Raw genomic sequence first — 13128 nt, 5'->3', positions numbered from 1 at the left:
ATGAATGAGCAGGCTCAAGGTAGAATGCAGCGACGCCTCAAACATCGCCGTCCGTTACCGCTATTCTGCGTTTTCAAGAAATAGATACGCCTGGTAGATGCAAAAATGCTACTCCACACGTAAGCATAAAGAAGAAATTCAATAACGCAGCTCCTTTGATTCACTTCTTGGTGTATGGTTTAATAACCAAGAAAAGTGGACGGGTTTAGTCGCGTTCACTGATGGCAGTCAGGTGCGCCTCAATCTCGTCCTCAGTTAGCTGACGGAACCGCTGGCCCTCCACCACGACACCCACCTCGATCTCGTTAGGACGGAAGTCAGCCGAAAGCACCGACTGCAGGCACGTAATGGCTGTGTGCAGCGTGGTCTCGTAGTCCATGGCCGGGTTGGCCTTGATCTTCTTCTCGAGGTAATTCTGTGCCTCCTGCTCCTTCACACCAGCAGACGTGGCCTTGTAGCCCCAGAAGTGACCGGCAGGGTCGATCTTGAAGAGCTGCGGGCCCTTCTCGTCGTCCACACTGATGAGCATCGTAATGACGCCGAATGCACGCATGGACGCGTGTTGCGTGTACACCTGGGCCACATCAGCGATGCGCTTGGCCAGCACGTGGCACGGAACCTTGTAGCCAAACTTATTCTCGAACTCGTGCGCCTCGAAACGCAGACGTTGCACCTGTGCCTTCGAGTCGGCTGATATTAAAGCGATACGCAGCCAATCAATCGCTGTACTGATCCTAAATTGACTTGCTATACATACCGTAGAGACCCGTCATAAGGCAGCCGATCTCGGGGGTGATCTGGAACACATTCGTTACCGAGTCGGGCTCGATCAGTTTGTCCTGCATCAATTAACAGCGTCAGCAGGAATTTCTGCAGTATATGCAGACTTTTGAGCGTGGTTTACCTGAACTTTCTTCTGGGTCACAAATACGGCGCTGTCTTTGCCGCGTACGGCTACAGACGTGAGCGTGGACTCCTTGGCAGCGCGGAAGGCGTACTCTGAACAATTAAAGAGGAATGAGGGAATGAAGCGCTTTTAAATGGGATACAGACACTCTGCGGGCATACCAATCTGATAGAGTCGCCCCTCGGGCGAGAAGATGGTGATGTGGCGGTCGTATCCGTCTCCAGGCATGGCAATTGACTTAAAACCTGCTCGATCCTTTTCCTTCTCCCCCTGCTTTTGCGATCCAAAACAAGAGTATACCTTACCTACTCGTTAAGGTACGCTTTATGCATCTTCGTTACTTAATGTACACTTAATTATATCGCTACTTTACTGCATCTCGCCGATTTGCAGCACCTAAAAAAGTAACGCTTGGTGAGAAAAAACTCTGGTGCTACCATTTAGCTGCTTGTATTGGTATTACCATTTTTTTTTTTTTTTGGTACTTTTTAAGTACTAAGAAGTATTAATACAGGTAATGATTTTAAAAGCAGTATTAGTATTATTACCTGTCATGTAATAAGAGCTTGTTATTTAGATACTGAGAGTATTGTATTAATACACTGTCTAAGTTTAGTACTGCTGTATAGTGGGAATGCTGACCACGAACCTTCAAGGTCTTATTGCCATTACCTACATGAAAAAGTAGTGGTGTACTGTACCATTACCTTCCTTAAATTTTTAGTAAAAATACAAGTACATGTACTGTAAAGAAACTGAGCAAGCTGTGTAATGAAGCAACTGGATCCGCATTTATACCTAAAAAAACTTACCTTTCAGGACTCTTCTTGCCTAAAAAGATGCTACAGTCGTGCACCTCCAATTCGGCACCGGTATCAGTCGATACCCTGCCAGAGTTTATGATTACGCGAATCAGATGCGCAATTACCTTTGCCCATCACCACCCTAGCAATTAACCTCAACGGCTTTCCCCTACTCGCCGAGGGATGACACGCCGCATCGATCTGATTTTAAATTTTGGATCGGACGTCTTCTTACAAACACACACTTATATTTTTACCGCCAAATACAATGGGACATCGCCCTTCCTCCTACATGTCACACAAAAGCAGTCTTTGTGCGGGAAGCACAAGTCAGATCCTGCATGCTCTCACTCCGAACTTGCTCGTTGGGCAACGGGGCGCTTTCAGACCCCCCAACTTGGGGGCCCCAAGCAGTAAAGCGCACTACCGTCGAGAGTATTCTTAAGCGGTCCGCGGAAGTTGCCGCCTTGCCGGACGCCTATCGCGACCGGAAGCGCTCTTGCGCGCCCGCGACTCGCGCGTCTGACGCCAAGATTATGCAGAAGATTGGCGTATACTTGGTACTGAATTAACAAATAAAATATCAGTGCACTGGATTTGCGTTTGTTTTTTGCTTTATGTTGTGCACTTATGCCCTGGCACTGCTGATATGGTCCGCCCTGCCGAATTGGAGGTGCACGACTGTACTCGATTACGGTACGTGTATTTAATATATGTATACAATACATGTAACGTAATCCAGATCTTCTACTTCTCCTCGTTCGTACCATTGACAAGTTAAAAAATGATATAAAATTATTTTTTAATACTAGTTCGAGAAGTACACGGCAAAAGGGGGATTGGGCCCCAGTCGATATTATATTAAGGGTTTGGGAGTAATGCTCACAGTTAAAGAATCTTTATTTATGTGGAAAATATGCGCAGCTCGCTAGAGTCGTTTTCTAGTACATTTTCTAGTAAAGGATTTCGAGCGTTTGGGCTTTCGTGTGATTAACTAAATTAATATCTGTAACTTCTCACGGGATTTTTGAAATTATTCGAACCTTTCCGGTAAGCAAAATGCGAGGAAGTCAACATGCTTCAAAAATTGACTCAATTGACTATTGACTGCACGTGAATCTTTTCAAAGATGAGAGAGTCTCTCATCTCTCAGAGACTGGTTCTGGTCGACGTACATACACGTGTACAATGTACACTGTACACGTACGTCATGTAGATACAGACAGTACTGTAGGTAGGATTGTACACAAGTGTCCACGGTCAAAATACGAAAAACACCGAAAGTGAAGTCGTGCGCCACCCAACGATGTACAATGCCACTGAGATGGGCGTGGACATGGACGCCGCGGCGCACACGCAGAGCGCTGGCTGACAGGGCGACAGGGTAAGGTGTCGAGGTCGGGGAGGTCGCTCCGGCTCCACAAAAGATTTGGCACCAGGCTGCGCTGCACCAGGAGGGGACATTGTGCGGGACGCTGCTCGCCACGACGGCGCCACGGAGGGTTTGTTGCGCGGGGCAACCTGCTCGGGGAAGCAACCGAGCAATGCAGGGGAAGTGTGCGGGATGTGGCGCGTCGTGGTGAAGCAGCAGTGAGGAAATTGCGCGGGGCGAGCTGGTGCATGCGCTGCTACCTGGTGCCAGGACGGATGGGGGGAGACCAGCACGATGCGAAGGCAAGAATCAACAGGAACGGTAGGAGCATTTAGGAAAGGTAAAGAGTCTCTCGTTCCTTGAGATTCCTGACATTATTCTCTGTGCAATGCTGTGCTGTTGCCAATAGGCCTTCCTGCTAGTTGACGCTCGCTTTGAGCACGCAGAGCCTTGTTCGAGCCACGATAGGCTAGCTTCTTGCGCTTTGATAGATCCAGCAAACCACGCACATGCATTGCGAACACAAGGTGTGTGCACACACCGAACTTCAGGTAATAGTCGCAAGGACAATGGCGGCACAGCACGTTGACACGCCAGCCTTCACCTGGCATGCCGCGCACTTCAGCACGTGCTGCCTGGACGCTGAGACGGGACGTGACAGGTAATGACTCGCTAGTGCGTCGAGCTTGCGGGTCGTACACTCGGTCGCAAAGCTCTGAGGCCACGTACACATGGTCTTCTTCACAAGGTGCGTTATTCAACAAGAAAGACACACGGGATCGACCTGATACAAGCTCACGTATCTTGTGTGCTCGCTCAAGGTCACGTGCACGTCGTACGAGGACAGGTGAGGGGGTGACTTCCAAAGCGAATGCTTTCTCTTTCAAACTCTCAGTGCGGCAGCACTGCAGCAGCTGCTCTATCAGCGCACCCATCTTGAGGCGTGAGTGCAGTGTATAGTCTCTCTTCAAGGCCCGGTTGTACTGCTCGACGGGATTATTAGTCGTGGCGAAGCCTGGTTGGGTGTGGAACACTTGCCAGCGATGAAACCTGCTGTCCAGCCACTGCTTCTTGAAGTAAGCAGTAAACGTCGTGAGCCTGGTGTCTCCCTCCCAGTCGGACAAAAGCTTCGTCTTCTTCTCAGTATACGCGCCCGCAGTAGCAGTAAAGTGCAGGTCAGCGATGTCGCGCATTACACGGGCAGCAAGCAAAGGCTCAAGTGCACGAGTCTTTTCGTGAACCTTTGCCAACACGTGGAAGTAACACATCAAGCCAACAGGCTTGGCTCCATCGATAGAGGAGGCAAGAACTTCATCGATGCCGTTCAGCTGAGCTTCGTCTGCATCGACCATGACGAAACGAGGGGCTAGATCATGCCCGGTCACGGATCGAAATACTCGCTTCAGCGCCGACAAAGCTTCAACGTATTGAACCTTTGTCCGCTGCGACGAGATGAACACGGCCAGGAGATGAAACGTTCTCATGCAGTCAGATATTCCGACAACGATGACAGGGTAGTTGACCTGATTGAGCTTGAATGTAGCATCAACGTGTAGCACATAAGCTGCCGGATCTTGATCACATCGCTGCAGCAATTTCTTAGACGACAGCCCCACAACAAACGAATCCATGTCGGTGCCAGTACCTACAACCGGACGGCCATCACCATCCGTTTTCCATGTGAAAGTAAAGCCTTCATTTAATTCTTCTTGGCCCGTGAAGCCCCTCTCGCGCACGAAGCTCGAGACATCATCCCAGAAGTCGCTGCCGCCTAGGTGGGCAGCGCGATAATGGTGAACAAATCGCTGCACCACTGCAAGAGATGGCAAGCTGTTCTGGCTAAGGTTGAAACGGCGGAGAAGCGCGTTTCGAATCCGGATAGGGCGGTGGTGGTGAGCCGCCATTTCCCTGGCAACCACCTTCATTGGCTCTGTCAGCCGAATACGCCTCTCAGGCTGGCGGCGACTTGCATGAGTTCCAGCCTCCCACACAGTCACGATGTCCAGCACACAACACTGCTGCGTTTTCCCTCTCCACGTGCATTGAGTGTACGGGACATCGTTGGCGCACGCCTCGCAGGAGCAGCGTAGCAGCCGCACCCTCATGTTGTGCGGTTCTGGAACCGCACACAAAGTGCATGGATCAACATCGCTCTTCATGACAGCAGTAGCTTTAAACGTGTCGAGCAGTAGGTTGGCGTCGTTGAGGGACAGGCTTTGGGCAAGGAGCATCCAGTCTAGTCGGCGAGGCATTCTTGGTGAGCAGGCGCGTGAGGGCTTGGGTTGGGGTGCTCGTAAGCTTTATAGGAACTGAGTAGAAAGCCACGTGGTTAGATGTGGTGAATCCTATCGTGGTTCTAGAATGATTGGCTGTGGGCACGTGGAAATTTAGGTGAAGCTGTCACTAGTTTAAGTGCAAATCTACAAGTTACGGTGCTGTTAGTATTGTTTGTATGCAATTCGTAGATTTTGGTTAGATTTGATACGTTGACCGACCTGGCCACCTGGTAGTTAATGCTGTGACTTGGGGGGGGGGGAAATGCAGTGTCGCTTTAATTGAACAGACTCTAGTTTATGTGAGGTAAAATTCTATCGGAAAATTTGGTCAAAGCACTCTATTCTGGTGATGCACTTTAAGCAGTCAGTAATATGCTGTTGCACTTGAAGTAAGATAATATTCTGTCTTAGAATAGGCGAAATATGCATACTGCGTAGTACGAAAAAGACCGGAAGGAGCGAAGATTTTTTTGCACGTAAAAGTCTCCTCCCAGTCTATAAAAACGCGAAACCTGTAAAAAAAAGCGAGTGAAGGGGTAAAAGAACTCTGTGTAACGTGATATTATCTGAAAGTTGCTTGTGTTGCAAGCAACTTTCTTAAAACGAATTAATCGCGTAGGGGGGGATTGTCCATACAGGTAGATGAATAACCTGTGTCTTCTTACTTTTTTTACCGCAGGATGACACATCAACTTCGCACATAAATTACTGCAGACTGAGCTGCGCAAATTTAGCGACGATACCACGACAGGAATGCCTTTGTCGTCTCGTGAGCGCAGCCCCTTATCGCTCGTCGGACTATCCGCTGCAAGAATAGAGAGCTCGACCTCGTGCGCTCAATAAATGCTGTGTTCAACTTGATCTTGGTCGCTCAATCGCTGCGTGGTAAAATATCGCTGTACGATTATCAGGCTGTGGCCTGTCGGTTGCCTAGCGGACACGTTGACGGATCGTATGCCGCCTTCAGGAGTCTGCATGCTCAGCATTTCAAGTTGTAGAACCCTCACGAGCTTCTCCGCAGTGAGCCTGAAGCGCAATCGCTCTTGTATTGGTGACCGCTTCATCAACGCTTACTGTATGATTGAGTTTTCGGTGCGCGCAGAAATATAGACTGCTTGTGTAGGGGCGTGGCATGAAAATCGCATCCATGTCGAGGCTCTGCTCCCGATGGTGCCGCGCACAAGATCCATCCTCGCCGAGAATTGATCGAGCGAGCATCGCACGCATTATATAAATGACGTACACGCGCGTCTACTGGGGCTGGCACAAACAGAATTATTACCACTTTTTTGTTTTATAGTATACCCGTCCACATCAAACTATACGAATAGACTTTACTTTTGAAAATTAATCGCGGTTGTAGAGTAGGATACGAAGTACACCGGGGTGCATCGCGAAATTAATGTCTCGAAAGCTTCACATATTCTATTTTTCGTGATCTGTGGTTGAGTTTTCTTATCAAGAATACTGTATTTGTGTGGTACATGCTTTTCAAATAGAGGTCAGCTTCAATCCTGGAAGATCCAATTGGAAGTTTATTTGTATCTTGAATACAATTACAGCGCGTGATCATTCTTCGAGGTAGATTAGACGCTCCAAGTAAAAAAGACATTGCATCTTATCTTCGATTGGGTCAAGTAGTTTTATATCGTTTCAAACCTCCGCTGCAAGCACTATTAATATAGGTGGTGATAATCGGCTGCTTTATTGATTTAGACCACATTAAAACCATTTTAGTCTAATGGTATAAATAAAGACAGGTACAACCTGTCAACAAGGTGCTCGTTCGAAATTGTTTATCGTGATGAGATGAACGCTCGGCCTCGAATGCATTCACCTCCGATGATTTTTTTGTGCTGATGGGAAGTGGTTGCACACACCGAAGTGCTGGACAGGCGAGGCGAACGAGGGTTAGCTTGGCGTGCAACATGACACCGATGGAATACCCGCTTACAGGAATGGCACTTATCTAAACACCCTCCTCTCACCGGTAATATGGAGATAATCTTATATTTTTCTGAGGTGTTTACAGTACGGTACCGGTAGTAAGCACAGAAAGTAGCGGCACTACGGGTTTAAAATCGTGTACACTCGATGGTATTATTTACTCTCTTAGAATATCGAAATATTGTATTATACAACTATGTAGTTTAATAAAATGTCTTACTGCTACATGTACCGGTATCAAACTGTCCATGTGACTATCTGACCAATTTATAGTGTTATTGGGTACTTTTAGGTGCCTGTTAAGATAAGTACCCAATTTACACGTACTACTTATGTACTGTACCTACATGTACCAACATGTCGCCGAGCTGTCACTTGCGCCCATCGAGAGGTGTACGGACTACATGTACTTTGAAGGAAGGAACACGAGCGCAGTTATAATTTTGGCTTTGAATACATGTACTACCACCCATTGGGTGGTAGTTGGGTGACCCAAGGTCTTGTTTAGGAAACTTCGACCTGATCCAGGATCACGGAATACCGTACTTACCGGTACTGTAATACGCCTGTGCAGGCGTGGAGGCGAGCATGTCGCTAAGCTCGTGAATCAGGATGAGCCGAAGATTTGTGGTGCCAGACCTCTTCTTCGACGCTTTGTGAGCCCCAGCAAAATTTTGCCTCGAGCGACTTATTGTCGCTGATCCGTTGCGTGCTGATCTAAAAATGACAAATTTTGTAAGCGTCTCGAAACCTGTCTTCTGGGATCGAAAGGCAACAAATTATTTTTCATAGTGCATGATCTCGGTGAGGAACCGCTGCTGTGAGTGTAGTCGCATCTGTGTCATTGTCAACGCACCAGCTTTTCTCGTCGACGTGCTCCGGTCCAGCTGGCGCCCGCAGCGCTCGACCTGAGCGCCGACGCTACCATCTTACCCCGCATATAAGGCATAGGTGCTGTAAATGAATACAACGCTGCTTGTGTGTTATATTCATTTAGAAAGCCTATGTGTTGTACAACGAACAAATTGTTTGACTTTGAAGAAGCAAGTCTGTGGGTCCTGGAATATGGCTTGGTCGCTTAGGCTTGACCCTCCTACGCGATCGGCGTGGGTTCAAACCGCCACGCTGTGCTTCTTGCTAAGAGCAGCAAAGCCGTGACCTTTCACGCCTATCCGAGTCTGCTAGAACAGCGAGTTTCTCGTGGATACTATAGCTACGTCGCTCAGCACTCATGACTGTGTAAATTATTAATTAAGAGAATTAAAGCTAATAGTTTGTTCAGAAGGGTGGGTGGTTGGGAGCTCTCAAGAATATTCATTGGTTGGTACAGCCTTGTGTTTTACACATGTGTTCTAATTAGATAGGTGGTCAAATAAGCGAATTTATTTAGAACACATATGCCTTATATGCGGGGTAAGACGGTAGCGGCATATGGCGTTGGCGTGCCGTCAGAGCCGGCGGCCCTGTGTCGCTGCTGAGTCGACGCGGCAGTGCTCTGGCCACGTATTGCCCGCAAATTGCGCCATTGCGGGCCGCAATGGCCCCACCAAATGGCACCCCGCCGTTCGCTCGCAGCGGCCGGGAGCTTGGTCGGCGTGTTCGTGCGTCGTGCCCTCGTGGCCGCCGCCGTCTCAGTCGGCCGTCATCTATGGTCATGCGAGTCGATCGATACGCACCACCTCCATCAATCGCTGCATTTTTTACGGGCCCCGCAGAGAACCCCATTTTACTGGCACTGAAAATCAAGTCTGGGTCGGCAACTATCCTCAATCATCGAGCCACAAGAGGCAACCCACCCTTTTAAAGCTTCTTAAAGTAAATTAGAGGTGCGTACAACCCGGGCGATTTGCCTCGCGCTCCCGCGAAGTTGAAGCTGCCACGACGACGATACGGCCTCGATGAGTTAACAGTCTGTGTTGCCAAGCGAATAACGATTCAGGAAGCCGAGCGCAGCCATGTCTCGACGACCTACGACTGCTACTTGAGTTGTCATTTTTGCAAAGGCAACAATTGCTGCTGCACAAACTCCGGTTTCGGGCTCATTTTGGCTATGCCGTAGCATAGGCTCGCCGAATGATGGTCGATATCCATCGCAAACTGGACTCTGATTTACTGACCTCAAAAGACAGTTCGCTGCCCTTCACTCCTTGCGCGTTCACCCCGAATTAGCCATGCAGCCAGCAAACACCAGTGCCAGCGCGCACGCGCTAGCCCAACCCGCGCACGCATGAGAATGTCGCCATCGCACTCGCCGTTTTGCTGTGGAGCGCTTCGAGTTTGAGCTTATTTTAGCCTGGATTCCATCTGGGTTGGGGTTAGAAGGTACGCACCGTCTGACGTGTGGACGTTTACGACGATGCGACGACCATGCGGGTGGTTAGCGAGCGACGCTGCCCGAGCTTTCCGGAATCTAGCTCACATCGCAATTTGCCGTCGACCGAGCAAAAGCACTTGCAATTCCTGGAGTTTCAGCAACAGCCCAACAGTCATCAGCCATGCCCAAGTCCGCACACTCCATTGAATGCGCCACCGTGGAGGACCACGCCGCCATGAAGAAGCAGTGGCAGACCAACCTAGAGATCGACCTGCTAAAGAGCGCCTGGATCCGCAAGGACCGCGAGCAGCACGGCGCACACGCGGCGCCCCCGCTCTCGGCCGCCAAGTGAGGTTTTACCCTGTCGCCATGGGAAGGAGGTGGAGGGATACGGATGGAAAACCGAATGAGGTGGACTGCAGAGGTTGCACACACACAGAGAAGACGACGGCCGCTGCCACAGGGGCGTCACAATATGAAGGGAAACGCGACGAGCAGTCGGAGGAAGAGTCAAAGGTTGAGGCAAGAAATTCATGCCTGCAGCGAGTTTTCCCTCGATCGCTGCGTGGTTGTCCCCCGCACAGCAACTACCCGAGCATCGTCGATTATTAGAGAGGAGGCGCGCAGCCGCTGGGACTGCTCTGAGATATTTAGCACACCATAATATAAATTATACACAATACTTTGAGCTGGTATGCTTTGTTGCCCATTCTCACGACGCTGCAGACATCGTCGTTTCCGCTCAAAACGCGCAGCACGTCGCAGCTCTGGCGGCGATGATCAAATCGTCGCCAATCCTCTTCTCCGCGACTTCAGCGCTTTTGCAGTCACTTGCCGCGACATGAAGGGGCGTCCTTTCGCTCCACTGTGAAGGGTGTGGCGGTGTAAGCAAGGATTGCCACCGTCGTCGTATCAAGTTTACGTGTGTGGCTACGAGGGCACTTTGCCAACGCCAGTCTGTTTTAGCAGCCATTACGATGGCGGCAGCTCAAGCCGCTGATGTTGAAGGCAACAAGATGACCCGGATGGCAATGTGGCTACTGTACATTGTACCGGTATTAATACAATATCAAGGCGCCGGTCTCTTCTGCACGGGAAGCGGCATATCGAGATCTTCTTGGAGAAGGGCCAGCGGCGGAAGTCATCAATTCTCCATCCTTCATCGCAAATGGCGTACATGTACCCATAAAGAGAATGAAAAACAGGCAGTGACGGTTATTATTTAGCTTCTCGGTATACCCATCGGGAACGATCTTTCCGCTGAGTTAAGGTCCACCACCTCTCCACAAAGTCCGCGGGTGAACTTCTTTTAATGAGACAACTACAAGTGCGGCTATTTTACGAAAGGAAGCAGTACAATGGATCTTTCATGGGGCGAGTTATCTCTTACTTCAAAGATCGCCCCAAGCTTTGTTAAAAGGTTCTGGAAGGTATGTTCTCGCAGCTACATTAGAACCATTTTAATGAACAAGCTCGTGTCGTATGCCTGTATAATACATGCTGACTAATTCAGTACTGTACAATATGTTGAAGTATACACGTGCTTTTACTTGTAAAATGTAAAATTCTTTAAAAAAATATTGGTGATATTGATTTTATGCAGCCGTTCGTCGCACTTATCAATTCACCAGTGAAACCCCCAATCTGTTATTTAAAATTTGTTAGGTTTTCATCTTTAGTTGGACTGGTAAAGCATATCTTAAAAAAAACGCTAATATCTTGTCCAAGTTTAGAGATCAACTAGAAGTGAATGTACATGTACGTACATATCCGAATACTATTTGTCTGTAATACACGAAGTAAATGCATTCGTTCTCTTCAAGTGCTCAAGCGCCTGTAAAAAAGTATTCTAAGAAATGAAATCTATTAATGACTTTTCTTGAGCGCTATGCTTCAAAAGAACAAGAAATTTGTTTCTCATTGGCTTGGACCAACACAGCAAATTTGGTTGGAATTCACAATACTTTTGTCCATGAAAAATGTATATTTTTAAATCATTTCATGCTGGCATACAAAACTTTGTCCTTAAGATTATTCATGTATTTATCTGCTTAGCACATTTTATTTCTAAGCGACAAATGGTATTATAGCTGCAATAAAGCTTGTACTGTAGATCATTACCTTTTCAACTGCAATCATCGATAACCGAAGAGAGTGTAACGCGGATCTCTTCAAGCCCAAATTTACACCCCTATAACCTCTGCATACAGTGTACCGTATGGGCTGGCATTCAGGGCGTGCTCCAAAACCCTACAATGTATGTACGTACCATGTTTTTTTTTATGACGATATCGCTCACCAAGTTTGCTGCGCGACTGTCTCGGTAAAGTGGCTCCCCCTTCGTCTAGCTTATAGCCTACTATCCAAGAATATGGAAACCTCCGATACTTGAGCACTTGCTGATGGCTTATCGCGACATGATATCACGCTTACATTTGCTGCGATCCAACATACGCTCGCCCTTTTCATCAGCATTTGTGTATTTATTATGCTATTGTCACACAAGACAATGACGACCTCCGTTACATGTACTCAGATGGAAGGTGGTCTACCAAACATCTGGGCGACAGTGTGAAGACAAGCTACAGTGTAACAGAGGGTCTCCATCGTGGAGGCCCGCTGTTTGCTTGTCTTGGATGGAGTCCATCCTCATTTGGGATAGTGCACGTGTAATATTGCTGGTATTCTGCCCCATGTGCATGAACTAATGAAGTAGCAAAGCCCAACGCGATCGTTACCAGTGCGTGATTGACGTGGTGAGCGTTGCAAATGTGCTCGACCAAAGAGAAGCGTGTACATGTAATTGGATTGGTCGTCATTGGGCATGCAAACATCAATGTTGACCAGCGTGGCAAATTCGCGGCAGATGGAGATCAACTTCCGTGTTTGCTTGAGATCCTGGCCTCTGGCCCTCCTGCACCAACCGACACAAGCATTTACTTGCTCTCATCGTTTGGTAAGTCAGCATGTCACCTCGTCTGAGCTCCACTGCGGTGCGTGTTCAAGCAAGACGCTAGCCCATCCTTCTCCGAGTCGTGTTGGGAAGCAGCGTGCAGCGAAACTTGCCAGGTGCACATAACTTGCAAATTGTCTGGTGTTGAAGTTGGAAATTTAAATTAGATGGCTTCAGAAATTGCGGTGTGGCTCACAGCTCAAGATCTGCGCAAAATAATACCAGCTACTTGCGCCACATAGCAGATCAGCGCACAAATTTCGTACGAAGAGATCATGTTCTTCGAAGTTGAACGTGTACACTTAGCATTCCAGAGACCTACAACATGATGCAAGATTCGCTAGTCAATCGAGCGCTGTACTGTACATGTAATGTAGCGTTAGGAAAAGCCTGGCATCGGACCATCGCATGGTTGGCTGGAAGCTGGAGATGAACGAGACGGCGGAAGTTGGCGGCGACAAGTCTCCGTGCGCTCGTCTGAACTAGCAAAGAATCAGCAGCGATGGCTGCTCTCATCTTCTGCGGCACCAGACCAGAGCTTAGTTAGACCGGGCTA

General features: G+C 48.5%; 2 protein-coding genes across 2 annotated transcripts; one reads left to right on the top strand and one right to left on the bottom strand.

Annotated features, from left to right (window-relative positions):
* Positions 1–205: 205 nt before the first annotated feature.
* PITG_10513 (proteasome subunit alpha type-6, putative) lies at positions 206–1135 on the bottom strand (the record flags this gene model as incomplete). The annotated part of the gene is made up of 4 exons (XM_002902247.1): positions 206–690; positions 758–839; positions 905–999; positions 1069–1135. The coding sequence occupies 4 exons, from the start codon at positions 1133–1135 to the stop codon at positions 206–208; spliced, it is 729 nt and encodes a 242-aa protein (XP_002902293.1).
* An 8665-nt stretch (positions 1136–9800) lies between these two features.
* On the top strand, positions 9801–10231 carry PITG_10512 (uncharacterized protein; the record flags this gene model as incomplete). Its single annotated transcript, XM_002902246.1, has 2 exons — positions 9801–9967; positions 10042–10231. 2 exons carry the CDS (start codon positions 9801–9803, stop codon positions 10229–10231), a joined length of 357 nt encoding a protein of 118 aa, XP_002902292.1.
* Between the last annotated feature and the right edge of the window lie 2897 nt (positions 10232–13128).

This window comes from Phytophthora infestans, genomic scaffold (assembly GCF_000142945.1).
Source record: "Phytophthora infestans T30-4 supercont1.18 genomic scaffold, whole genome shotgun sequence".
Lineage (NCBI taxonomy): Eukaryota > Oomycota > Peronosporomycetes > Peronosporales > Peronosporaceae > Phytophthora > Phytophthora infestans.
The sequence above is the reverse complement of the archived record's forward strand: the minus strand, read 5'-3'. Positions and strand labels throughout refer to the sequence as shown.